We start from the raw sequence: 27,134 nt of genomic DNA, 5'->3' as shown, positions 1-27,134 counted from the left end.
GTTCAAGTGCTGAGTCTTCTGTCCTGAGATGGACCAGCCAGCCTGTCACTGAAGGTGAGATAGAGCAAGCCCCCAGGAGGCTTGGAGACTCAAGCGCACCCACTCACCTTTTCCCAGAGGTCTTCTGAAAAGATTTACTCCATCAGACCTGAGAGTCACCCTGACACCCCGGGCACTTCAAGTTCAGAATGCAGGGCCGAGCGGGTGGGTCTTCAGTGAAAGCCGGAGCCCACGGCGCTGGCCGTGCGGACACCCGCCAGCCCGTCAGCAGGCCCGCCATGTGGTGGCGCGAGGTGGCGCCCGGGCCCCCCCGACCCTGACCCAGGGCCCCCTGCACACACACCTGGCAACCGTGGCCTAAGTCCTTCCTCTCCAGGACCTGCGCTGGGACGTCGGGATCAGCTGGGTTGTTCCGACCAAGGGGAGGAGAGAGCTGATGGGGTGGAGGGGCCGCGGCCCACGCTCGTCCCGCGTCTCTCCTCGTGAGCCGCGCCCTGCGGCCTGAGCCCCGCCTCCCCGCGCGGCCGAGGGGACACGCGGGGTGACGAGGGCCACGCAGGGCTGCGAGCGCGCGTCATCCGTGGGACGTTCACGCGGGGCCGGGCCCTCTGCCCCGAGACGGGACTGTCCCCACCTTCTTGTCAGGCTCCACCTCCCACTGCAGCCTTGGCTTGTCCTGCCAGCTCCTCTGCGTTCAGCCCTCTGCCAGGAGCCTGGTCCCCAGTCGCCACGGCCACCGGAACCCTGCCGGTCGCTAGGCGACAGGCTCTCCTGCCCCAACCGTCCTGAGACACAGCTCCACACTGCTGCTGCACGCGGACACACAGCACACGCCACACACGCAGGCACGCACACACACCACACACACACACACACACACCACACACACACATACACCACACACATACACACACACAAAACACACAATCCGCACATGCCACAGACACATGCCACACACGTCGCCACAAATACACACACCACACACACACACACAATCACACACGCCACACAGACACACAGCACATAGCACACACCACTCGCCACAGCTGCACACACTCTCGGGTTTCTGGGCTCATTTCTCACTGCTCAGTGTTTTCCAGGCTATTTCCTGGGCCGGGGCCCTGGGGCCATCTTGTGCCCCTGCCCACCCTGGGAACAGCCGCCTTCTCCCTCCGTGCCCTGTCCTGGTGCCACCTCCTCTGGGACATCCTGATTTCACTATAGGGCAGACCGCTGGTGTCGGGCTCAGGAAATTAGCCGTTTGGGGCATGATGGTGCCTGGGTCCACTTTTTGCCCCATTTTGGTTCCTGCATCTTGTTTTCCAGCCTCCCTGGGGCTCCAGAGTCTGTGTTTGGTGCTGGGATGACCCGTAAGGTCATCGTCACCTCCAGGCCCCCGACACGACCATGGCCAAGATTCACAGGCCGTGGTCGCCATGGAAGCAGGGGGGGTCCCAGATCTCCTAACCTGTCCGCAGTGCGGACAGAGCCCCTCCCCAACCCCGTCCCCCATCTGTTCCCACCCCATCCACACTGCCCCCACCCCAAGAAAAGTGAAGCAATGTCCGCACTGCAAGGAGATTGAAGACTAAATTATCCTCCAAGAACCAGACAGTGGAAAGAAGACATCTACGGTGGTGAAAATGCGAGCTTCCAGGACACAGAGTCCTACAGGTGTCCCGGAAGAAGGAACAATGACATCACCTATGACATGATGTAACTGGCATTTATCAAGTTCAAGTGCTGAGTCTTCTGTCCTGAGATGGACCAGCCAGCCTGTCACTGAAGGTGAGATAGAGCAAGCCCCCAGGAGGCTTGGAGACTCAAGCGCACCCACTCACCTTTTCCCAGAGGTCTTCTGAAAAGATTTACTCCATCAGACCTGAGAGTCACCCTGACACCCCGGGCACTTCAAGTTCAGAATGCAGGGCCGAGCGGGTGGGTCTTCAGTGAAAGCCGGAGCCCACGGCGCTGGCCGTGCGGACACCCGCCAGCCCGTCAGCAGGCCCGCCATGTGGTGGCGCGAGGTGGCGCCCGGGCCCCCCCGACCCTGACCCAGGGCCCCCTGCACACACACCTGGCAACCGTGGCCTAAGTCCTTCCTCTCCAGGACCTGCGCTGGGACGTCGGGATCAGCTGGGTTGTTCCGACCAAGAGGACCTGGGGGAGGAGAGAGCTGATGGGGTGGAGGGGCCGCGGCCCACGCTCGTCCCGCGTCTCTCCTCGTGAGCCGCGCCCTGCGGCCTGAGCCCCGCCTCCCCGCGCGGCCGAGGGGACACGCGGGGTGACGAGGGCCACGCAGGGCTGCGAGCGCGCGTCATCCGTGGGACGTTCACGCGGGGCCGGGCCCTCTGCCCCGAGACGGGACTGTCCCCACCTTCTTGTCAGGCTCCACCTGTGAGCCCCGCCTCCCACACCTCCGTGCGGCTCGCCAGGCCCCGCGGCGCCCTGTCCGGGGCTCCCTCCGCTTTACTGGGGCTGCTGGTTGGTGCCTTGGCGCTTGTGGGTCAACACTGCCCCGTGAGGGTCTGCCCACCAGCTCCTTTAAAACGCCCCCTTTGCTGCAAACCAGTGGCCGGTGTGGTCTGGACCCGGGAGACACTTTGGAAAGGGCCATCTGCCCACTTCCTGGCGGGCACGAGGCAGGTGTGTTAGGAAAGGTGAGTCGGGGCCAAAGCTGGGGTGGCGGGGGTGCGGGCCCGGGTGGGAGGGAGGCGGGCCTGGAGCCTCCGCGGCCGCCCCGCCCCGCCCCGGGTCCGAGTTCTGCCTGCAAGCACAGGAATGTAACGAAGTGTGAGGCGGTGGGGGACTGGGCGACGGGAGGAGGCCCCGCCGGCTACTTGCCCCCCTGCACCTTCTGGTCGTAGGTGCCCGCATGCTTGTAGCCCGGCACGTAGCCCGACTCGTCCACCAGGTCCACGCGGCCCGCCCTGCCCTTGCCCCTGCCCGACGGGTCGAAGCGCTCCTTGTGGGAGCCCGTGAACTTGGTGGTATCCGTGAGCCGCGACACGGTGGGCGAGGAGATGGCTTTCTGCAAGAGAGCGGGGAACGAGGTCAGGGAAGCCGCCAGGGCGAGTCCAGCCCAGGGGCCCAGACCGTGGACGGGGGCCGCCGGTGCCCGGGAGCCACGCTTCTGCCTCCTTCCCGAGACCCGCGCACCGAACTCACCGTCACCCCCGAGATGATGGGGACCTTGCCCTCGATGAGCCTGTGCACCTCCCGGACGGCCTCTTCTCCGCTCTTGTCTTTGAATCTCTTCTTGGCCAGCTCCTCCAGTGCTTCCTTGAACTGCTCGAATGAGATGGTCCTGCAGGACTTGCCCCTGCAGGGAGAGGGGGCTCAGGGGGCGCCCACCGGGCCCAGGCACCCCCACGGGGAGGAGGCGCTGAGCAGTCACTGGGCTGGGACCCGCACCCCACCCAGGGCCTCGGTGACATCAGGGGACCCCTCACCCCACCTCTTTCCCACAGCCCAGAGCGAGTCTTCCATTAAAACACAGAACGTGCCCTGCCCCGCCCTGGTCTGCGGCGTTACACCCAATAGTCGGCTGCCGTCGGCAATGGCAGCAAATACAAATCGTCCTGGAGTGAAGTTGACAGGAAGCACGTCCTTCATGAACGACTGGACACCAACACATCCTGGTCTGGTGCTAAAGTGGGCGAGCATGTCGCCTTCATCAGAGGGAAAGGGTGAAAAGCACGTCAGATCCCACGGCACAAGGCAGCTGCAGTCCTGGCTGGGGCCACCGGCCTGCGCGGGGTCGCCAGGGGGTGGGGGCACGGTCCCCACTCGGGGACAGGATTGGGGGCCGCCTCCCCATGGCCAGGGCCTGACCAGCACTGGGCGCGCTGGGGCACAGCCGGGACCCGGGAGCAGCTCCTCATCCGGAGGCATCCCACGGCCGCCCGGGATCTGGTAGGTCATTCTCGCAATTTCTTTCTCCTCCCTCCCTCCCTTTTTGGCTGCGTTGCTTCGCGCGGGCTTTCTCTAGTTGCGGTGGCGAGCGGGGACTACTCTTGGTTGAGGTGCGTGGGCTTCTCACTGCAGTGGCCTCCCCCATTGTGGAGCACGGGCTCCAGGCGCGCAGGCTCAGTAGTTGTGGCGCACAGGCCCAGCTGCTCCGCGGCATGTGGGATCTTCCCAGACCAGGGCTCGAACCCATGTCCCCCGCATCGGCAGGCGGATTCCCAACCACTGCGCCACCAGGGAAGTCCATTCTCGCAATTTCAAAATGGCTCTAGACTGGCTCTTGGTCTCTATGAGTTTTAACTGAAAAGCACTTATGCCACCTTGGATCTTCCCCAGCGAATCCATCCGGTGAGGTTCTCAATGTTCTACAGTAAGAGGAGTGGGGGGAGGTGCCCCGGGGACCAACAGAAAGGCTGCCTGCAGAAGCCAAGGGCTCGAGACAGCGCAGCCGACGGCACCCAGGGGACCGGCTGGAGAGGGGAGGGCAGAGTGGGAGGGGGCTGCCCCCACGTCAGCACCGGCCGCAAAGCCACAGGCACGGCCGCAGAGCGGCCGCAGGACAGTCAGAAACAGGCCACATGTAAGGGTTTTTGACAAGGTTGCAAAAGCCAGTGAATGGAGGTGGAACTGTCCTTTCAGCGGCTGGAGGCTGCGCACAGAGGAGAGGGCCTGGCCTGTGCCCCACGCCGTCTACAAGTTTAACTCAACTGGACCACAGTCCTGCATTTATCACAGACCCCGAACCATCCAGCTTCTGGATAAGCATCCAAATGAAACTCTTCGTGACCTTGGCTTAGGCAAAGATTTTCTCAGGAATGACCCCCCAAAAACAGTCCATAAAAGAAAAACAATGAATTGGACTTGACCAAAAATTTTAAAACCATGCTCTTCAAGAGATACTGTTAAGAGAAGTAAAAGACAAGCCACAGATGGAGAAAATCTGATAAAGGACTTGTATCTGAAACACACAAAGAACTCTTATACCTCAACAACAAGAAAAAACCCAATGTAAAAAGTTGGGCAGGGTTTCCCTGGTGGCGCAGTGGTTGAGAGTCCGCCTGCCGATGCAGGGGACACGGGTTCGTGCCCCGGTCCAGGAAGATCCCACATGCTGCGGAGCGGCTGGGCCCGTGAGCCATGGTCGCTGGGCCTGCGCGTCCGGAGCCTGTGCTCCGCGACGGGAGAGGCCACAGCAGTGAGAGGCCCGTGTACCGCAAGAAAGAAAAAAAAAAAAAGTTGGGCAAATATTTGAACCGGACACTTTGTCAAAGACCTACAAGTGCAAACCAGCCCGTGAAGGACGCTCCACGTCACTGGGCACCAGGGAAATCAGGTTAAACCGGGATGCGGCCCTGCCACACACCCACTGGGACAGCGGAAGTAAGTAAACCAGATAAAAGGACACCACGGTGTGGAAGGGTGCAGGCGGCAGCAACCCCCAGAAGGTGGGCCGGCAGCCCATGCACAGCCCCTGACCCCTCCTGGGTCTCACTCGCACGTAAACCTGTGTGTATCACTCTCCTATTCGTGGTTCTGTTCAGTCACCAGAACTCCAACAGCCCAGCGGTAAGCGATAAACATGCCTCAGGACGTCCCCTGCGCATGCCGGGACTCACAGGCACTTGACACGTGAGTCTGAGGACACGGGACGTGCTGACCGGCCACCCCGGGGTCGGGGAGACAGTGGAGGGAGGACACAGCCGCAGGGGCCACGGGGAGGACGACCAAGTCGTGCCGCCAGCGAGGCCATGTGGGCGGGTGGGGAGCGGAGCCCGAGAGGCCTGGACGGCTGTCGGGAGGGGCACCTGGACCGCAGGCCTCATCAGAGCCCCCGTGTCCGGCGGTGGGTTCCACCCCTCAAAGCCTGGCTGCGACACCACAGCGGCTCTGAGGTCCGTGGGCCGGGCTGGGGGGATCCCTTGGCCCAGCTGTCCCGGGCAGCGTGGTCCTGGCCTTGTTGGGGCGGGGAACCTGCCATCCCTGCTGGTCGCTGACCCACGACGGTCGTGGGGCCCCACTTGTTTGTCCTGGGTTGTCCAAGGCGCTCCTGTCTCTATTCACGGACGCCAGGCCTGCCTGCCAGCCTGGTGACCGGCCGCTGGGGCACCAGGCACCACCAGTGTGAGTCACTCGGGCTGGGGGCGGGGCATGGCCGACGGGGCCTCCGTCAGAGGCCGCATTCAGATCGAGTGGACGTGCGGGCCCAGGGCGCTGACCTGCCTGCTCCACCTGGCGGGGCCGGGTGTCCCCACATGTCCCCACCGTGACCGCCAGACAGGGTCTCAGAGCCTGGTCTGGGCTGGCAGGGAGCTTTCCCCAGGGGGCCCCGCGGCCCCCGCTGGGAACAGTCCCTGGGGAGTTCTCGAATGACACTGCCAGCCTCTTCCCTGGAGACACGTGATCACTTTACACGGCTCCGCACACACAGGGAGCCTGTTCTCCCGAGTGCACAGAACCGGAGAGGGTCCCCCCACCAAACCCCCTCCTCCCGGCTCAGCACTGGGGCCAACCAGTGCCCTGCTCAGAAGGCCGTTGTTCTGCTGGAAAGCTGGTCCAGCAGTAATGGGGTCACTGGTCACACACGAGGCCCCATGGGTTGTGCTTCCCAGGCCCTGTGTCCCCAGACCTCCAGGCCCAACGCAGGGCAGGCAGAGGGCTGAGCCCGGCCACTCCCGAAGGTCACCAGGGACACTCGGTGGCCAGGGATCTGGGCGGCGGGGGGGGGCAGCACAGCCCTCCGAGGACAGAGGTCTGTGTCTCCAGGGCCAGCGTCATGAAGGCCGCTGGACTTTGGCTAACATGTCCTAGGACGGAGCAAGGGGCCCCCTCTGGACCACAGATAACATGCCACTTGGGGGCTGGAGAAAGCCGACTCCCAGGCTCCCCTGAGCAGCAGAAGCTGGGACCTGGGTGACCCGTCCAGAGAGCAGGAAGTGGGGTCTGGAGGGGGAGGCTAAGGCACCAACGAGGGCCAGAGGAGGGAGCCCCCGGGATATTCCCATCAGACCCTGGGCCAGCGGGGCTGTGCGGGTGGCCACGGGAGCGCTGTCTGGAGGACCTGGATGCAGGGTGAGGATGCAGTGTGATGTGGCAGCTGCCCACACGTCTGGTACCAGGCCTTGGGAGCGGGCAGATGCCAGCCCCCTGCTCCTGGGCCCCAGGGACCACGCTGCTGGCAACCTGGAAGGAGGCTGCTCACACCCAGGTCTGGCGGCCTCCAGGCCGGCCGCCTGAAGGGCACCTGTGACCCCGACAGTCAGCTGCCCCCCAAGCAGGGAAGAGCATCCTAAGTTCCTCCCGACCTCGCGAGGGCCTAACGCAGGCTGGAGGCTCAGGGACGGGTTCTGGGGACAGATGCACCTGAGGTCGTTGAAACCACTTCTGGATGTTTGGGGAAGGTCATCAAAAGGCCTGTGTGCACTGGCGTCCAACACCAATATCAGCGGTTTGAGGAGCCAGCATGGACGGACTTGCCCGATTCCTGCCCCCACAAGCCTTGGCCCTCTGTAGACACGCCAGGCAGGCCCCAAGGAGGCCAGGGCAGAAGCTGCTGGATGCCCTGCACAGCCTCGGGCGGCCAGGAGAGGCCCCCGCGGAGGACACTGTGAGACCCCCAACGCCACAGCTGGAAGCACGTGCTGGGGTCAGGGCCCCGAATGCCACAGCCTCACCCACCAGCCTGCAGGGAGGGGCAGGGCAGGGCAGGGCAGGCCCGGGCGCCAGGCACCGAGCAGGCGCTGGGCCCCGCTGGCGTGTCTGGGACTGCACAGCGCACCCGGCTCTGCCCTGCCCACCGCTCCCGCAGGCATCCCGCGTGGCCTGGGTCTCTGCACCGATGCGCCAAGCTCTGCGCTTCAGACGGTTCCCTCCGCAGCCCGTGCAGCAAGAATGGGCCGCGTCCCCCGCCCCGGCGTGCGTCCTCCTAACCTGCAGCCCAGACAGGGCTCCAGAGTCACGGGCAACGCCACCGTTGGCCAGAAAGCCGGCGAGTGGGGGCCAGGAAGGGCCAGCAGAGCCGCCATCCGCCTCCCCGGCCTTCCCACCTGGGCACACACGCAGGGGACCCTGCGGCCCACGGGCCCCCGGCGGGACTGTTGGGGTGACACTCGTGCTTATGGGAACGGGGTCCTGAGTTAATTCCTTCCGCCCTGGGGCTGGGGGGTGGGGGGGGCGGGCACGGGGCCGGGGGAAGCCCTGGTCCCGGAGACGGCAGTCTTCAGTCGAGGCCTGGGGAAGAGCTGCAAGAACCGTGTTTAAAACTTAACACATAGCAACATCCAAACAAACAAGCGCTGCCATGACGACCGGCCTAAACAGAGGCTGCAGATACCGGGCTGGCGGCAGGGCTGCAGAGTCATGGCAACCGCCCCAAACAGAAACAGCCATCGGCAGTCAGCGACCCGTGTGGTTCCGCGCCCACGGCTCCCGCGAGCTGCGGCGCTTCTGCCACGGCTGCCACCTGGAGCGGCCGCGGTCCCACGACCCGCACGCCGGGACGCGCGCGTCCCCACCGCGCCCCACACTCCTCAGACCTGGTCCCCCAGGTGTGGCTCCCAGCCTGTCCTGCAGGACCCCACGACCCGACTCAGGGCACCACCCCCCCAGGACCCCCCAGGGAGCACTGTCTCCCTCTCCGTTCCCAAGGGCAAGGTCCCCCGCTGCACAGCTGGGAGGTCTGGGGGACCCTCCCCCAGAACAGGCTCTCCCAAGTGGGACACAGGTCACAGGGACCCCACAGGGAGTTCAGGTCCAGGAGGGCAGAGGGGGAGTAGCCACAGACTGGTCTTGACCGTGTCTTGACCACGACCCCTCGCCGGACCGGGGCTGCAGCCGCCCACTTCCCGCGACGAGCCGAGGCAGAGACCCTGGGGCCCAGAGCAGCCAGGCTCTGAGGTGGGGCCCCCGCAGTGCCTGGGCGCCAGGGGCCAAGCCTCCTCCCTGAGTGTCTGAGCAGTGTCCTGCCCTCCAGAGCGGGACGGGGACCAGATGGGGCTCCCTTTCCCAGGGGGCACAAGGGCCCGTGTGCCTCCACTGCCCGTGCCTCCTGCACACGCGGTCTCCAAGGCCTGTCCAGGGCATCTGTCCTCCGGGTGAGCCGTGACCAGCAGAGTGGAGACCTGAGTTCTACACGTGTGGGCATGCACGTGCGCGTGTGTGCGTGTCTGTGTGATGCCTCGGAGATGCTGTTGCTGTCCTCAAGGTGTGGTCCCGGGGTGTGAAGGGCGGGAGAAGGGGGAGGGGGCCTATCGACGCCCGGACCACATGCCTGAGCCCGTGTGCACACGCGTGCAGACACACACACGGACAAGCACACGGCGCCCACCGTTCGTCATCCCCGCTCTTCTTCACACGCGAACGTCCCCCAGAGCTGAGGGGAGCGGCGCCACAGACGCCCACCTCCCGGACTCGTGCCCCCGGCCCCCAGCAGCCCCCCACGGGCCGGGCTCTGCCACTTGAGACCCCTCAGGCTGCGGCAGGCGGCTGCGGCACGTCCCTGACCTGGGCTCCCGGCCCCACTGGGGCCTGTTCTGGTTCAAACTCCCGGGCATCTTCTTCCGGGCAGGGAGAGTGTCCTGAGGCGTCGCCCTCCTGGCCGCCCGAGAGAACGCAGAGCCCCGCTCCCACCCCCCTGGTCCCAGGCGCACACGTACTTGATCTTGCTGAAGACGATGTCCACATCGGTGACGGTCACGTTCCTGCCGTCGATCACCTGGCAGTCCCTGCACAGCTTGGACCAGTTCTTGCCATGCATCTCCTTCCCGGTGGCCCTGGTGTCCCCGTGCACCGCAAACCTCCGGAAGGCCTCCTCCAGGGCGCTGAGCTCCGGGCCCGCGGCGGCCGCGCCCTCGCTGGCGCCCTCCGACTCCAGTGACAGCCTCTTGGCTGTCCTGTCCTTTGCGGGGTCCCCTGGGGACTTGGGGGGCGTCTTGTTGGCGGGCTTGGGGGGCTTGGGCCTGCTGTCAGCCATGCTACTGGGAGGAAGCAACAAGAGGTCACCTGCTTTTGCGGGCAGATGCCCAAGGCCCCCGCTGCCCGCGGACAGGGGCTGTGGCCCGCCAGCAACTGTGCGACCCCGGGACAAAGTGTCCATCTGCTGCAGAACACGGCGAGGCCCCTCCAGCCCTGGCGCCCTGGCCGCCAAGTCCCCGACAGTCAAAGCCTCCAGCACGGTGGGGCACGAGCCAGCCTCCTGGGGGACTCAGGACCCTCCTGCTCTGGGGGCTCCCTGAGTGACACCTTCCCGGGCATCAGTGGGGTGACACCATCCTCGGGGAAGGGATCCAGAACCGGTCACGCTGCTGCGCCCACCTCAGGGCCCAGTCTGCTGACTAGGGTCCAGCGGGCCGAACAGACCGCTAGTAGAAGAGGGAAGCCCCAGGCGAGAGCAGGGGTCTGTGGAGACTCCGAGGGCCGAGCGGGGCTGCGGCCTGCGCCCAGGGTAGGGGGGGCTCACGTTGGGGGGTGGCTGATGGCGTCAGGAGCCCAGTGAATGCCCAAAGCTGGGCCCGGGTCCCCATGGGGCTGAGAAGACACCTCCACCTCCAGCAGCTCTGGGGAGCCGGGAGCTCAGCACCAATGCCCACCCCCAGAGTCACGGCTAGTGGTCAGCGGGGGGCAGTAGGCAACCTGGCATTGTGGGGGTCCCGAGCAGGGCCCTGCTGAACTCAGGACCTACAAGTTCCCCAAACAGAAAAGGCAGTGCAGCTCAAGAAGGCACAGTGGCTGGTGAGGATGGTCCAGGACACCAGGGGCTCAGGGCAGGGTGGACATGACTGGGGATGTGGTGATGAGCCCCAGGACCCAGCTCTCCGTCCTGGGCTCCACGTTTGTAGCTTAATAAAGTAACTTGAAAATTACTTTAACAAAACTAACAGGAGTGAGACCCTACATGCAGATGGGAAGCTCTCCAAGGTGACTTCCTGCTGTGGGGAGAAGCAGGACGGTGCGGGGAGCAGAAACGACACAGCCGGTGTTGGAGCCATCGAGGACAAACGGCATCCACGTGTGGGCTGCGCCCCGTGGCCAGGCGTCGCTGTGGCCGGCCGTGGACGTGGCAAACAGGAGGCCCGGCTCCCTCCACGTGAGGCTTGTCAGCCGCTGGTCCACGGGGTGGGGCCCGGGCCAGGGGTAGGAGGAACGGGGGTGGGCAGGTGAGGTGGAGAGAACACTGTGTGAGTGTCCCCTGGCCAGGCCCTGCTGAGGCACGGCTGACCCCGCGGGCTCCGGAGCTGGGAGCTGATGAGGGTTCACGGTGGGTGTGGGGATGGACGGCATGACCGGATTTGCATTTTCAAATGAGGGTGTGGAGAGGGCAAGGCAGCTGCCAGGTGGACTCACAGACCAGAGTGGAAGGAGATGCAGGACGAGCGGACCTGGGGAAGCCGGCCCCAGAGTGTCCACCAGGCTCCAGGGACCACCCACCATGGGGGCCCAGCTGTCTTCAGACACCACGTGACCCCCTGGCCCACCAGCCCCTCACAGGCTGTCCGCGCCCCAAAAAGGTGCCACGAGGCCTGTGTCTCCAGAATGATTCTCCCGGGCAACGCCCTTAAGACGTGACTATCTGAAGCAAAACCTGTAGAAAAGGTGACCCAGGACAGACCCTTATCTGCCACAGTCACAGCTTCTGCGTGACATCAGCACACAGTGCCCCCAGCCAGGAGGGCTGGGAATCCATGTTAGCAATGTGCCTGCAACAGGACCAGGTGTGCCTGTGAGATGGGCCAGGTGTGCATGTGAGCTGAGCCAGGTGTGCCTGTGAGATGGGGCAGGTGTGCCTGTGAGATGGGCCAGGTGTGCCAGTGAGCTGGGCCAGGTGTGCCTGTGAGCTGGGCCAGGTGTGCCTGTGAGCTGAGCCAGGTGTGCCTGTGAGATGGGGCAGGTGTGCCTGTGAGCTGTGCCAGGTGTGCCTGTGAGCTGAGCCAGGTGTGCCTGTGAGCTGTGCCAGGTGTGCCTGTGAGCTGAGCCAGGTGTGCCTGTGAGATGGGGCAGGTGTGCATGTGAGCTGTGCCAGGTGTGCCTGTGAGCTGAGCCAGGTGTGCCTGTGAGATGGAGCAGGTGTGTACGTGAGCTGAGCCAGGTTGACTGTGAGCTGGGCCAGGTGTGCCTGTGAGCTGGGCCAGGTGTGCCTTTGAGATGGGCCAGGTGTGCATGTGAGATGGGCCAGGTGTGCCTGTGAGCTGGGCCAGGTGTGCCGGTGGGCTGGGCCAGGTATGCCTTTGAGATGGGCCAGGTGTGCATGTGAGATGGGCCAGGTGTGTCTGTGAGCTGGGCCAGGTGTGCCTGTGAGATGGGCCAGGTGTGTACGTGAGCTGAGCCAGGTGTGCCTGTGAGCTGGGCCAGGTGTGCCTGTGAGCTGGGCCAGGTGTGCCTTTGAGATGGGCCAGGTGTGCATGTGAGATGGGCCAGGTGTGCCTGTGAGCAGGGCCAGGTGTGCCGGTGGGCTGGGCCAGGTATGCCTTTGAGATGGGCCAGGTGTGCATGTGAGATGGGCCAGGTGTGTCTGTGAGCTGGGCCAGGTGTGCCTGTGAGATGGGCCAGGTGTGTCTGTGAGCTGAGCCAGGTGTGCCTGTGAGATGGGCCAGGTGTGTCTGTGAGCTGAGCCAGGTGTGCATGTGAGCTGAGCCAGGTGTGCCTGTGAGCAGGGCCAGGTGTGCATGTGAGCTGGGCCAGGTGTGCCTGTGAGATGGGCCAGGTGTGTCTGTGAGCTGAGCCAGGTGTGCATGTGAGCTGAGCCAGGTGTGCATGTGAGCAGGGCCAAGTGTGCATGTGAGCTGAGCCAGGTGTGCATGTGAGCTGGGCCACTTGTGCATGTGAGCTGGGCCACGTGTAAATGTGAGCAGGGCCAAGTGTGCATGTGAGCTGGGCCAGGTGTGCATGTGAGCTGGGCCACGTGTACATGTGAGCTGGGCCACGTGTGCCTGTGAGCTGGGCCACGTGTGCATGTGAGCAGGGCCACGTGTAAATGTGAGCTGGGCCAGGTGTGCATGTGAGCTGGGCCACATGTGCATGTGAGCTGGGCCACGTGTAAATGTGAGCAGGGCCAAGTGTGCATGTGAGCTGGGCCAAGTGTGCATGTGAGCTGGGCCAGGTGTGCATGTGAGCTGGGCCAGGTGTGCATGTGAGCTGGGCCAAGTGTGCATGTGAGCTGAGCCAGGTGTGCATGTGAGCTGGGCCAGGTGTGCATGTGAGCTGGGCCACGTGTTGTTTTAAAGGCAACAGCAGCTCCGCCTCCCCTGGCTCCCCCTCCTCGAGCAGAACACAGGTGTGCACTGAGACCACAGGTGGAGTGTGTGTTCCTGCTCCCGCAGGTGTGAACGCACCTCCACCCCCGGGCCCCCCAGACCAACTCTCAGCCTCTCGTTCCCAATGCCCCTCCTCACGCTGCCCATATGTACACCCTACCTGCAGGCACTTCCTGCATCGGACCAGGCCTCAAGCATCTTGCCCCTTGGGATCCAGGTGCCTCCCAGCCCCCGGGGTCCATTCCACCTCCCTGGTCCTCTGGGCCCGAAGCCCCAGGCGGGTGTTGAGTGCACCAGGATGGCCAAGGCTCGCTGGAGGGCGGCCTGGGAAAGCTGCCGGCCCTCGGGTGGGGGGTCTGGGGGGGCGTGCTTCTGGGGGCAGGATGCGGGCCAGGGGATGCGCATGTCTGGGGGCTGGGACCCGCACAGGGGACTCCCCGCCTCCCAGGCCCTGCGGGGGCGCTGCTCAGGCCTCAGGCCCCGTCCCGCCGGCCTCCTTGACGCCAAACCTCCCGGAACTCGGAACCCGGCTCCACCTCACGCCGAGCGAGCTGGGCCGGCGGGAAACTGACCCGGGGGAAACTCGGGTCACGGCGCCCGAACCCCACCACGGGCTCTGCCGGGTCACCGGGCATCGCACCCCAAGTCCGGAACCTCCCCGCAACACATCAGCCCCACTGGCGAGCCCCCTACTTGAAGGGTCGGAGAGCCGGGGGATCCAGAGGCCTCAGCGCTCTGTGGCCGCCGGGATGCCCTGGGGGTGTCGCTGACGACGCGCTAGAGCTCGACTGGGGTTCTTGTCCCCGACCTCGTCCTAGAGGCTGCTCGGGACCGGGAGACCGGCCCGCAGGTGGGAAAGGGCTCCCGGGACAGCGGACGCCAGAAGGAACCTTCTGGAGGCACGAGCCGCGGTGGGAGCCCTGGGCTCTCGAGCTCCTGGTCCTCGGCCCCGTCGGCCCACCCCACGTGCCACCCTCCTGCGTTCTCAGGGCCGGCGTGGTGCCAGCACCCTCCAGATGTCTACAGCAAGCCGGGCCCAGGGGCGGCACCCTCCACCAGGGCCGAGAGCCCAAGTCCCTGGGCCGTGGCTGCGCCCGCTGATGTGCCCCCGAGGCCCGGGGTCCAGCTGAGACCCCGCTTCTGCGCAAGAACCGCACGGGCCCTGGAAATGCCAGGTTCCCGAGCATCTGACAAACTAGCCCTCCTTGGACCTCGACGGAGCTCCTGACGCCCACCGGGCTGACAGTCTGCTGAGCGCACCTGACCTCGGCCGTGCAGGGGCCTGGGCACAGAACGCCCCTCGCCGGATGCCGCTGGACGCGCAGAGGCAACCCAGAGGCTCTGTGCCAAGTGCGGGAAGGAGAGGAGGAGAGAGTGCAGGGCAAGCAGGCGCCTCCCAGGGCAGCCCAGCCCCTTTGGACGGCTCAGCCCACCGGGCCCAGTCCCAGGACTGATGGCGCACGGAGGGGGCGAGGGAATAACAGCAGCAGCCCCCAAATAAGTCCCAAGTTGCTCCGGGGCCGCACAGGAGGCCAGGGCGCCTGGTCAGCTGGTCCCGGGGAGAACCTCCTTGACCCCTGCCGGGTGGGCGCGCTGTACCCGTGCAGCCAAGATGAGGTGGGCGGGTGAGGGTTAGGACAGAAAATGCAAAAGACCAAGCGGCCAGAAGCCGGGGGATGGATGCCGTCGCCTCCCCCTGCTCCCCTCTGTCCACCAGGGCTTAGGCCCCCAGGGTCGGGGTCCAGCTTCGCCCTCGGTGCAGCCCCTGGAAGAGGCACAGCCTCCGAGGGAACAGCCCGAGGGGAACAGAGGCGTCGGGGCTGCGCACCGTCTGGGCCGCCGGCCCGCAGCTCTGGCTCTTTCTTTCAGAGCCCACTGGAACACGACACAGCCCTTTGGCAACTGTCCACATTTTAGTCATAATACGGCCACCACAGCTCGGCTGCCCGACACTCGATGTGAATGACCACTCGTCCCAGGCAGCGGGGCCTCCCAGGCGGGCACAAAGCGGCCTCTGAGTGCCTGCCCCGCAGAGCAGACGGTCCCGGAGCCTCAGGCGTGGACGCAGCCCTGCCGGCTCGGCGCTGCCTTCCACGGTCCCTGCAGGGGCCCCGACAGCACGGGGCGAGCGGCCGCACCGTCCGAGCAGGATGCCACTCAGGTCCCGGGTCACATGCTTCAGGCCGTAGGCCCGGAAAGGCCCGTGGGGTTGGGACCTCCTGCACTGAGGCTAGGCCATCCCTTGGGGCAGCCTGGGAACCACAGTCACAGCCACACTGTCCCCTGCGCCCAAGTCAAACGCGGTTTCTCTGGGACGAGAGGGAAGAAGGTGGGTGGCTGAGCGGGCGCCTTCCTGGGGGCCGTGGCCATCTTGCGGGAGCCGCACCCGCGGGCCTGGGGGCTCCTGCTGGTCGGGCTGGCGGGGGAGGGGACGGGGGCGGGGGGGAGGAAGGGGCCAGGACAGGTTTGCCACCCCTGCCCCTCAGAAGAACTGATGCGGACAGCAGGAGCTTCTCTGGGTCACCACGAAGCTGGGGCTTTTTGGGGGACTCACTCCGTTGGGACCCCTTGGCCTCCCAGGAACCATGTCCTGGGCCTCAGTCCCCCGGTCCCAGAGCCGGTCTCTACTGTTTGTCAGCAAGTTTCTTACAAAATCCAAGAACACGGCATCTGCAGCCAACCTGCGGTCGGGCGGACCCTGTGCAGGGCACGTGTAGTGGGTGAATGGTGTTCCCGAGCCAGGTGTGTCCACGTCCTCGCAAGGTGGAGGAGCCTCGTTTGGAAGAAGGGTCTCTGCAGACGTCATCAAGCTAAGGATCTCGAGATGGGTCCACTCTGGACCAGGGTGGCCCTAAGTCCATTGACAGGTGTCCTTACAAGGGACGGAAGAGGAGACACACAGACAGAGAAGCCACGTGAAGACGGAGGCCAAGACGGGAGGGACGTCGCCATAAGCCCAGGGATGCCCGGAGCCCCGGGAGCTGGAAGAGGCAGGAGGGACCCTCCCTGGTGCCTCTGGAGGGAGCACGGCCCTGCGACACCTCAATCTCGGACTGGGGGTCTGGCCTCAGAACTGGGAGAGGACATATTTCTGTAGTTTTCAGTCAAAAGTCTGTGGTCCTTTGTCACAGCGGCCGCAGGACCCGCACACAGCAGGGACACCAGAAGGGGGTCCCTGCCCCGGAGAAAAGCGCCTGCAAAGGCCCAGAGGAGTGAAGCCTGGGCGGCGGCACAGAACCCAGGGGCGATAGCGGGCAGAGGCCCCTCCCCGCAGACGGGGTCCGGCCTCGAGTTGGCGTGCACGTGAGACCCTCAACAGGAAGTCTGTTAGCTCCAGGAACGTGGAGCTGCCCGCGGATGGCCTGGCCTCTCCCCGACGGCAGGCGCCCTGCGGTCACCACGTGCCCGCACGGCAGGTCCTGGGGCCAGGCCTCTCAGGCCGCCCGAGACCCCACGGAGCCCACAGCGTGGGGGGCAGGCCGGGGCCCGGGGAAGCCAACCGCAGGGCCAGGAAGAGCAGAGGGGCCTGCGGGGAAGGGCCGCTGCCTGGGTCTGACGGCTGGCAGGTGGGCGGCAGTGTCGCCTGCAGGCCGCAAAGCCTCTCCTGGCCCCAAGCAGCCGAAGAGGAGATCAGCCGGCGCAGGTGTGAAGCGCAAAGCCGGAGGCAGCCCGAGGGTCTCCGCAGTGGTCTGCAGCCCAGCCCTCACTCCCCACCCACCCCGTGCCAGACAGCTGGGAGGCTTCCCACCAACCACGGGGACTGAAAAGCCCCAGGCCCCCCACCCGGGAGGGCAGGGCACCCTGAACAGACCAGCCCTGCCCTGGGGGTGGGCGGACGGGCGCCTGGGAGTCAGGGGCGGTCAGGCCGGCTCCCCTCTACCCCCAGCGTGGATGCGGGGATCTGGAGCGCTGGTGCCCCAAACAGCGGCAGGACACACACAAGCACTCCTGAGGAGGAGACGACCGTTGGAGACGGAAAAACACAATATCCACGTATGATGATAAAAAAAATAACCAGGCCCAAGAGGGGGAACAAGTGCCAAGAACTTGCAGAAACAACAGGAAGCAGAAACGACGAGAGGCTCCAGTTACTGGAGCTGGATCAGACATTGAGTTTAAAGTAACTACGTGCACCGTGTGCAGAGAAGAAATGGGCAGTGCGCGCCGTGTGCAAAGAAGAAAAAGAACAAGGTGAGGAATTCCAGCCAAGAATGGGGCCTGTAAGAATGCAGGTAGCAGATCTGAAAAAAGAACACCTTGGAAATTCTAACCGTAAAACAAACACACAATAACTAAAATTCAGAACTCAGTGGATGGGATTCACAGCAGAGCAGGTTAAAGAACTCGTGGATCAGAAATACCCAAAAGAAAACAGCTAGACATGGCGGAAACGTGTGTGTGTGCACACATGTACATACACATGTGCATGTGTATGGTGTACACACATAGGAAAATGGTATGTGGGTACACCATCATATGTGAGGTAAGCTGCCATCCAGGAAGTTAGGAAAAAAACCTCAGCAAATTAAGGACAAAGGTGTTAGAAACAATGAAGATAAAAGTACAAATTAATAAATTAGAAAACAAATCTATAATACAGAGGACCAACGACATCAAAACTTAATGCCTTGAAAACACTGATAAAATTGATAAATACTGGGGACGCTAATCAAGTAAAAAAAAGAGAAGGTCAAAATATCCCATATCAGATGGAAAATGAGGACATCCCTACAAGCTCGACAGATATTAAGGGATTAAAATATAATAAGAGAATATTATAAACAATTTTGGACCAACATGTTTGATAATTTAAATGAAACAGACAAATTCCTAAAAACAAAACAAAAGCCATTTTACCAAACAGTAACAAGAAGAAATATATTCTTATCATTGCTCTTGTATCTATTATTAATTCTTATAATTATTGAGGATTTGAATTCTTATTTAAAACCTTCTCACAAAGAAAACCCCAGGCCTGGATGACTTTACCAGCAGATTCTTCCTTATACTGAAAGAAGAAATACTGTCAGTCTTACACAAATTCTTCCAGAGAAGAGTAAAAGATGAAACACCCCACCCGACTCATTCTGGCTAAAATAATCCTGGTACCAAAACCTGATAAGGGCGTTACAAGAAAAGAAAAATGGATGCCAATCTCACTTACAAACACAGATACAAAAACCCTAAACAAAATATTAACAAACTGAATCCAGTAATAGATAAAAAGGATCAATACCTTACAATCAAGTTTGGTTTATGCCAGGAGTGCAAGGTTCATTTAACATTAACTTAATATAATTCACCACATAACACAACACAGAACCAAAATCATATTATCATCTTAATAAATGCAGCCAAAGCACTTGATGGATTTCAGCATTTATTCACCGTAAAAATTCTGAGCAAATTAGAAAAGGAAATAAATTCCTTAATTTGATAATGGGTACCTACAAAAAGCTACAAAATCATCACACTTTGAATATTGAAAAATTTTCCTTTCAAACTGGAGTAAGAGAAAGACGCTTGCCTATCACCACTTCTACTCACTGTGTCAGTGTGGTAAGATACGGAAAGGAAATAAATATATAAACGTAGAAAGGAAGAAATAAAACTGGCATTATTTGCAGTTTCTATGACTGTGTACACACAAAATCCAAAGGGATCCCAGGAAAACTATTAGAATCAACGTGAGTTTAGCAAGGTTTCTGGATACATGGTCAACATACAAAAATCTATTTCCATGTAGCAGCAAAACCAGACAATAAAAGGTATTTAGAAATATACCATTTAAAAAAAAGTGAGGAAATATGAATTACCTAGGAATACATTTAACAAAAGATGTGTAAGACCGTCCACACAGAGACTATGAAGCATTATTGAAAGAACAGTGATATTATGAACATGGGTTAAGTCTGAAATACAAAGAGGTCAATTGTCCCTAAATTCATCCACAGTTTTAATTTAATCCAAATAAAAATTCTAACACTTTTTATGTCTGGGTAGTGAGACAAGCTGACTGTAAAATATACACAAAAAGGCAAAAAACCATGAATTAACCAGCGATCTTGAAGGGAGAACAGGTGGAGGGTTTGCCCAGCGGTTTCGAGACTTGATGGAAAGTTCTGGAAATGAAGCCAGTGTGGTGTGTGGTCTTGGTACAAGGACAGAAAATAAACCACTGGGCAGAAGAGAGCCTCCAATCCACCCGCACAGGTGCAGAGACAGTGTGGACAACAAAGGAAAAGCGGGGAAGAAAACTTTTTCAACAAAAGGAGATGGGCTGACTGAACAGACACATGGAGAAAAATGGAAATTAATTCAGGTACAGATTGAAGCAGGAAAGGCAAAATCATTAAGCCTCAGGAAGGGGATGTTTGAGAGTATCTGATGTCCTGGGTGGGAAAGACTCTACACAGGACACAAAAACCACTAACCCTAAAGGAAAAAATTCTTAAATGGCACCAGATTAAAACTCAGAACTTCCATTCATCAGAAGATATCACTAAGGATTGAAAAGACAGCTGTGGGCAGAGAAGGTGTCTCTTACATGCAACACACATTGCCGTCTCCAGAATCTAGAAAGAACCCTGTGGATCAACCAGAAAAAGACAGCTCTAGAGAAACGGGCAAGGGACTCGAGGAGGCCCAGCACATCCAGACACCCAGTCACTGGCGGGGACGCCTGGCTTCGTTACCTTAGCCTGAAACGCAGGCTCTGGCACGCACCCTCCAGAAGGCCACCCGCCAAGAGGCCACTGCGCCCTGCCCACTGCCGGCGGCTGTGGAGCGCGGCCGTCAAGGGGCTTCAACTCCGGGGAGCCGCCGGTACCATCGGCTAAGACGGGGCGCCGAGGGCCCAGCAGAAACATTCGCACGTGTTCTCCGAGGAACACGCAGGGGGGCTCCAGGCAGCCACGCCAGAGAATGGAAATAACCCCAAGGCCCGTGGCCCACACAAGGGATCAGCGGACGGTGAGGGGCTCACGGAACGCAGCAGGCACCGGCTCCACGCGGTACTGCCCGAAACGCGCCAGCATCGCAGAGCACGTGCTGTGAGGCAGGAAGGTTAAACACTAAACCGGAGGGGGGGCGGGAAACAGGCGCAGGGAGTAAAACCACAGCAAAAGCAGAGTTCCTCCCCAGGAACGGGCTGGGGGGCAGCCACAACCCCTGGCAGGAGGAAGAAGGAGCGGCCCGGGACCTCTGGAGGCCTGGGGGCCGAGCAGCCAGCAGGGCCAGGGCCGGGCAGACGAGGCCCAGATGAGCTGCGGGAACCGCCTTCCCAGGAAGGCAGCTTGGTGCTGGGGGCTCCTCCCAGGCTCCGAGGCCCGTGGCCCCCCGCGCCCAGAGGCAGTGGGAGCGTGAGGCCTGAACGAGGCCCCCGGAGGATGCTGGCTTTTGTGACATTCCCGCTGGAGCGAGAGCTTCCCGGGGCTGACCTGGCCGGGCTCACCTGGCACCTGATGTCTGTTGAACAAATGGGTGCAACAGGGTTACAGGATGAGACCTTGGGACTGTGGCCCAAAGAGGGGAGATTGTGCTGGGACAACTGGACATGGGACATGCTGGGGACACAGGGGGACACACGGGGACACTGTTCTGTGGGACACAAGGCGATGGGCAGGAAAGGGCTCCAGGTGTTCTTAACTTTTAGGCTTGAAAAAAGGTAAGGGCCAGTCCTTCCTTTTCACAAATCTAATTAAGAAAAGGAAAAGTGGCCATGAATGTGCTCTCCCGAGGGTAAGCTCACACACACCCCCAGCTAATGGGGGGTCGCAGAAGACACTTGGGTTTGGTACCAAAGTCAGAACACCATCATTTCCTCACACCCTGTGAAAGACTTGTTACATTTCTTCACCAAGGAAGGTCCTACATTTGGACATTTAGACATTAAATTACAATTGAGCTTCACTGCACGTCACTGCACATCCCGTACAGTTAAAGGGGAAATCTGCAAGCGCAAAACAGTCTTGCTTCCCTGTCAGCAAACGAGATTTGGAGACAGCATGCCACGTCCCTGTGGGGAGCGGCCCTTCCCCCATATGCCCTTCTTGGGGGCTGCAGATCACAGAACCCGCACCCTCCCCTGTCACCCCAGCAGGGCCAATCAAAGCCATTTCCAGGAACTGCCATGTGGATGCCACTGAGGATGTTCCCCCTCTGAAGAGACTCTGCTGAGCTGGGACTCGTGGTGGGGATGCTGTGGACTGGGGGTGCCAAGCTTGGGGGTTCCATGGGTTGTGACACCATGGTTACCTCCCCACCCCAAGAGGGGGCTGGTCTCCCGAGGAGGGGCTGAAGAGCGGGGCGCCGGAGACCACATCTGAGCCCCAGATGCCGCTGGGCACCCCCCAGGCAGCTCCCCACCTTCCTTCCCAGGAAACACCTGCTGCTCAAGCAGCAGGAGTTGGGCGTGTGTCGATTCTCCTGCCTAATCCCAGCATCCGCCTGGTCCAGGGTTTGGGGCTCAGGTGGCCTCTGCTCAGTGCCCGGCACCCTCGGTCTGGGGTGGTTTCCAGATGGTGCCAGGCTGGGCCCAGGGCACAGACCTCCCGACCCAGGGAGGCCCTGATACTTCAAGGTGCAGTGGGGGCTGTGCCTCGTGGCCCCAGTGGCCCCGGATGGCGGCTCCTGTACGTGCTCCTCTGGCCTCACAGCAACATCACCAGCTATAAATAGCCCTGGCGCTAAGCCAGCAAGCCTCTCCCTGAGGAAGCTTCTAATTCTCAGCCTCTTCTGCAGGGAGCGGCTCCACTGCCCACCAGCGAGGGAAGCCACGAGGACGCAGCCCCAGAGGACAGTTTGGCTGCTCAAAGATTTCTCTTAATCCTCAATCAGTGACGAGTGATTTTAATTTTCTTCACGAAACTCTCCTGTGATTTGCACATTTCCCACAATGAGCATCTATAACCTTGTATACAGTTAAAACAGCTTATTTATTGCAACTTCAAAGGGTTCACGAAGATCAGCCAAACAACACCGAGGAGATAAGAATTCGGCCAACACAGCTCCCACTAATCTCCATCACTTCGTCATTCCAAAAAGATGGAGAAGAATTTTTTAATGTAGTACATAAATTAGGGTACCTTTCTGAGTCACAGATCCTTCTGGAAATCACGAAGGCCCCTTCCCCAGGAAAACACACATACCCTTGTGTGGCACGCATTCTGCAGATGCCCCCAGGCAATTCACCAGCACCCCCTTCCCCCATCACTCATCACTGAGCCCTGGGATTCCAACCACGTGGTGGGAACAGGGGCTGGTACCAGAGAAGGGGTCATGGAGTCCAGTTTAAGGCACTCGCAAGGCGCCTGTCCCATGGCCCCCGCCCCTCCCCCCATTTCCTGCCAGCTCCAAGCTCTCCCTCCCCAGGCCCATTGCTCCATCCCCGGATGTGGTCCTAGGGCACTTGGAGTTCAGGTCAGGGTTTACTGATCACCTCCTAGGCGGCAGGGGCTGGCCCAGGCCCTGGGGAGCACCCCCCCAGCGCACCCTCCCTGAGAGATTGGCCACGGGGAGTCCTGGGAGGTGGTGGCGGGGGGGCCGTGGGAGCTAGGTCTTTTATCGTTTATAAACGTCAGATGAATTAGCCAGTAAACACACAGACGGATGACAGCATAGCCAGCTTAGCCTAAAAGGTGTCCCATCATCAGAGCACAAAGCGCCTATCAAAACAGCAGTCACAGGGAGGGTTTTCTTCCCACCTCATTTCAAGGCTTCATTTACATAACTGAAACCGCAGAATAAAGGGTTTCTCTGGATCCTCCTTCAAGGGCGGGGCACTGGTCCCCAGGGGCGTGTGGAAAAAATACACTGGCAGCCAACCTCTTTATCTTGATTGCCGGGTTATGTGCCCACATGCGATAAGAAAACAGAACACCCCTCCGGGGATGCTTCTGGATTTGCAAAGTGTAGGCCTGACCCTCTCACCTGCACCGATATGGCGACGTTAATGCCGGACCGAGGGACGGCCGAGTTCTCGCCAAAGGATCACGTACATTCTCGGCCCCTGGACACAAACGGCCCTTTCTGTGGCCCTGGGGCTCCTTAAATTCGTGCTGTATGACAGTGGCTTCATTTCAAACCCTCTAAGCCCTAATGTCCCGCAGTCTCGCTGGCAGCCGCCACCCCAGGCCTGGGCATGTGAACGGTGTTTATGTAGCAGGACACGGAGAGGGAAGGGGCTGCGAGGGGAGTCCTCTATCGCGTTACGCACCGACACGAAGAAAGGCCGAGGAGCCTCATTTAGGGCCCAATTATAAACCTGCCCTTTGCATCGCCGGTCGCTCCAGCCCGCGCCCCCGCGTCCCCAAACCCGCGCCCGGACGCAGCCACGGGGGCCCGAGCGCCGCGCGGATAGCCGGCAGCTCCGGGGCGCGGGGCGCACGGACGCACTGGGCCTCGGGGAAGGGGCGCGGGCGGGCGCCGGGAATGGGTGGCGCGCCCCGGCCCGCAGGCGCAGGTGGCCCTGCGCGCCGCGCCCCGGGACGGAGCCCCGCTGCCCCTTACCTCGGAGATGCGGCGACTGCAGCGGCGGCGCCTCCGCGACTCGCGCGCGAGCAACCCGGTACCCGGCCTGCGCTCGCGCCGCAGCTCCCAGCCCGCCGGCTCCGCCCCCGGCCTCAGGCCCGCCCCCAGACCCGCCGGCGCGCCCCCTGGCCCCCAGTTTCCGCGCCCGGTCCGCCCCTCGCCCTGCCCTCCCCGCGCTCCTACTGGAGGACCCGTCCAAGGACCCGCCCCCAGCCCCCACTGGCCCCCTCTCGGACCCGCCCCCCACGCCCGCCCCGCACTCTCTTGGCGGCTCCGCCCCGCCCCCTCCCTCCCGGGCTGCCAGGCGCACTGAGGCCGTCCGAGCGCGGACCCTGCCTTACAAGGCGGGTCGGCGCTGGCCCCAGGGCCACACGGCTCCGCGGGGCGGGGTGTCGCCCGTGCGGTCCCACCTGGCCCTCCGGGACCCCGGACGCGGGTCGACGGATGGGCGCGAGGACGGGCCTCCCGGCTGGGTCGGCTGGACGCTGGCCTCTCTGCGGAGACGCTCGGGCCAACGCTGGGGTCCGGGGTGACCGGGCTCGGGCCCCAAGGAGGGGAGCAGGGTGGGGCGGGGAGTGGGGCCGCCCCGCAAGAGTTTGGGGGACAGTGGGAGGGTGAGGCGAGCGCCTGGCTGGGGTGGGCCAGAGGCGGGGAGGCGGCTCCGTGCCGGGCCCTGGGCGCGGTGCGCAGCTGGGACGCCTTCCCGGGGGCGAGCGGCGGCGCCCCAACCCGGGCTCCGACTCCAGCTGGAGGCGGGCCATCTTCCTGCGTCCGACCGGGGCCTCCGCGGGTTACCTGGGTGAAAGCTGCAGACCTCAGAGCCTCTTCCAGGGTCTCTTCGTCTCTCTTCTCGGGACACCTGCTGCTTCCTCTCCACCAGGCCGGCTCTGCGCCAGGAGGGGTGGGTTCGGAGACAGGGCGCGTCCCCGCCTTCACCAGGAGTTTGCTCAGCCGAAGGTTCTGGGGCCGGGGTGACAGGGAGGTTCTAGTCCTGAGACTTGGGGTGCAGGGGTCTCCCTCTCTATCCTCCAGGCCCCCCTCCAGTGGAGCAAGCCGCCCCAAACTGTCCAGATGCCCGGGCTCCAGGGGGAAGCGTGGCCTTTAGTTTCACTGCCGTGGTACCTGGCGCTGGCCAAGGAGCCCACCGCAGGCCCTGTCCTCCCCTCTTGGCTGCAAAGCCCCCACCCTGAGCCTTACACATACACACCTCCATGGCCCATCTGGCCACAGACTTCCCTCCCCACCACCCACCCAGTCTCTGTGCTCCGTCCTGGCTGCAGAGACCCCACACCTGACCCCAGGCTCTGCCCAGCTCTCAGGTCTCGTCTGAATCGGAATTGCGGGCAGCAGCTTCCGACTTCACCTGGGATTCCGGCCGGGCCAGGCAGCAGGGGAAGCCGGGGTGCTGAGCCAGAGAAGGGGTCACAGGTGCTGCTGTCCAACAGACCGCCCGCCCCCGGGAGAGAGGATGCGGTTTTCTCGACCCTTTGGGAACCAGGGACAGGCAGGCTGAGCCCGCCCATCCCCACCGTGGTCCTGGGGTGACGTGCCTTTCTCTCAGCCCCTCTGGTTTCTGCTCCTGCTCAAAACTGGCCGAAGATGGGCTTCTATTTCTCATTTCCCTGAAAAGTTTCACGCTCTGGACACCAGGCAAGTCCAGGATCTTAGAGTCGCAAGGACAGGGAAAGCAGGAGGTCCCCCTGAGGCCCGCTCCTCGTGACCTGCGGTCCTGACTCTTTAGGTTGAAGCTGGGCTGCACCTTCTCTGTCCCACACAGCCCCGAGCACCGCTGAAGTTACTATTAACGATGCAAACGAAAGAACGAAAAACACTACTCGTTATTATGTTCCCAGTATCGTATTAGCCAAAAGGCGAGCATTCGGTCCACTTTTCAAAACGTGTGCAAGCGCTGTGGCATAAATGTGCGGGTTTGCCGATGGCAGAACTGCTCTGGGAGGTGAGTGCCAGACTCCGGGGGCAGAAGTGTGTGAGGGACAGAGTCATCCCAGAGGCAGGGCCTGGGGGACGGGGCGGGCTCCCAGCACTCCCACCCCCACGATGGGGTGGCTAGAGCTACAGCCCACGGAGCCACGCCCCACGGCGCAGGTGCCAGAAGCCAGCCAGCGGGGTTGCCGGCTGTACCATTCCTGGAGGCTACCACTGGTCGTCTGTGAATGAGATTGTGCTTTGAGTTCACAGCATAGGGTCAGTCCTGGCCACACTCAAAAAATCGCCTGGAATAGTGACATGGGCTCTTACCAAGCTGGGAGAGTCCCCTTCAGGATAGGATGGGATGGCAGGTTCCATCCTGGTGTGGGAGTCGGAGGACCCTTCTTCTGGCTCTGGCTGCTGCACCAGCGCACCCTTTGTGGGGGATGACACTGCCCCCTGGCCCTTGGTCCACTGACAAGACTGGGACGGCCTCCGTCTACACCCCAGTTATCAAAACCCAACTCGAGTTGGCACACGCACGTCTGCACGGTGGCCACACGGAGGCCGCCCGTGAGCGGAATCATCTGTACTTGTAAGACACTGTGCTGGTTTTTCAGGGCCACGGGGCAAAGGACTGCATGCTGGCGGCTTAAACAACAGAAGCCCTCACAGTCCAAAGTCAAGGTGTCGGCAGCCGTGCTCCCTGCAGGGGTCTGGGGACCCTTCCTGCCTCTCCAGCTTTGGGGGCCTCCAGGCATCCCTGGGCTTGTGGCCCCATCACCCTGACCTCGGGCTGTGTCTTCACGTGGCCTCCTCCCCCGTGTCTGTTTCCTCCCTTTGTCTCCTAAGGACACTCTCGTGGATTTAGGGCCCACGAGGGTAATCCGAGGTGCCCTCCTGTAGAGGCCCCTACTTACATCTACAGAGACCACCTCTGTGCTCCCCCCAGGACGGTGCTCAGCTCATTGGCCTGGCTTCCTGGCACGTTCTGTTTCCCATGCCTTGTCCACCCTAGCTCCCACTGGCTACCTCAGGCTCTGGACCCTGGGCGCCCCCCACCGAGGGCCACCCAGACGGGAGGCAGAGGGCGTCTGTGGGCGGGAAATGGCTGGAGCCTCAGGCTATATACCTAACTCCACATACTAGGCATGAGAGTGTTCCTTATTTTAAAACCTGAAGTCCGTCCTCTTGGTTGAAATGCATTCCTGACCACATGCTCGGAGGCCCAGGCAGCTTCCATCCTCGGCCACGCGGTGTCCCCCCACGTGGGAAGCTGCTCGTGGACCGCGGGCACGTGCAGGCTCTCACCCAGGTGGCAGGGGGACACCGGTGGGCACAAGGCGGCCCATCCATCTCGCCAGGGGGACAGAGCTTTGGCGACTCCCGCTTGGTGCTGCTCAACCAGGGAAGAGTTGCCCTTCATCGAAGCCTAGACCCAATGGAGCCAAAATAACCCCG

General features: G+C 61.9%; 1 protein-coding gene across 5 annotated transcripts; it reads right to left on the bottom strand.

Moving 5' to 3' along the window:
* Positions 1-2,160: 2,160 nt before the first annotated feature.
* Positions 2,161-24,927, bottom strand: LOC309803722 (tubulin polymerization-promoting protein-like). 5 transcript variants are annotated; one of them, XM_082620354.1, is made up of 4 exons: positions 24,540-24,927; positions 9,621-9,941; positions 3,169-3,322; positions 2,162-3,031 (listed from the first exon to the last, which is right to left on the bottom strand). In XM_082620354.1, exons 2-4 carry the CDS (start codon positions 9,935-9,937, stop codon positions 2,837-2,839), a joined length of 666 nt encoding a protein of 221 aa, XP_082476480.1. In that variant the 5' UTR covers positions 9,938-9,941; positions 24,540-24,927; the 3' UTR covers positions 2,162-2,836. The 5 variants fall into 5 exon arrangements, with proteins under 5 accessions (XP_082476476.1, XP_082476480.1, XP_082476479.1 ...); XM_082620353.1 differs by having other exon boundaries at positions 9,621-9,938; XM_082620352.1 differs by lacking the exon at positions 24,540-24,927 and adding an exon at positions 23,724-23,830.
* Between the last annotated feature and the right edge of the window lie 2,207 nt (positions 24,928-27,134).

Source organism: Mesoplodon mirus (genome assembly GCF_964341445.2).
Source record: "Mesoplodon mirus genome assembly, chromosome: 5".
Taxonomy (NCBI): domain Eukaryota; kingdom Metazoa; phylum Chordata; class Mammalia; order Artiodactyla; family Ziphiidae; genus Mesoplodon; species Mesoplodon mirus.
Note: the sequence above shows the minus strand (reverse complement) of the source record. Positions and strands in the feature narration are given on the sequence as shown.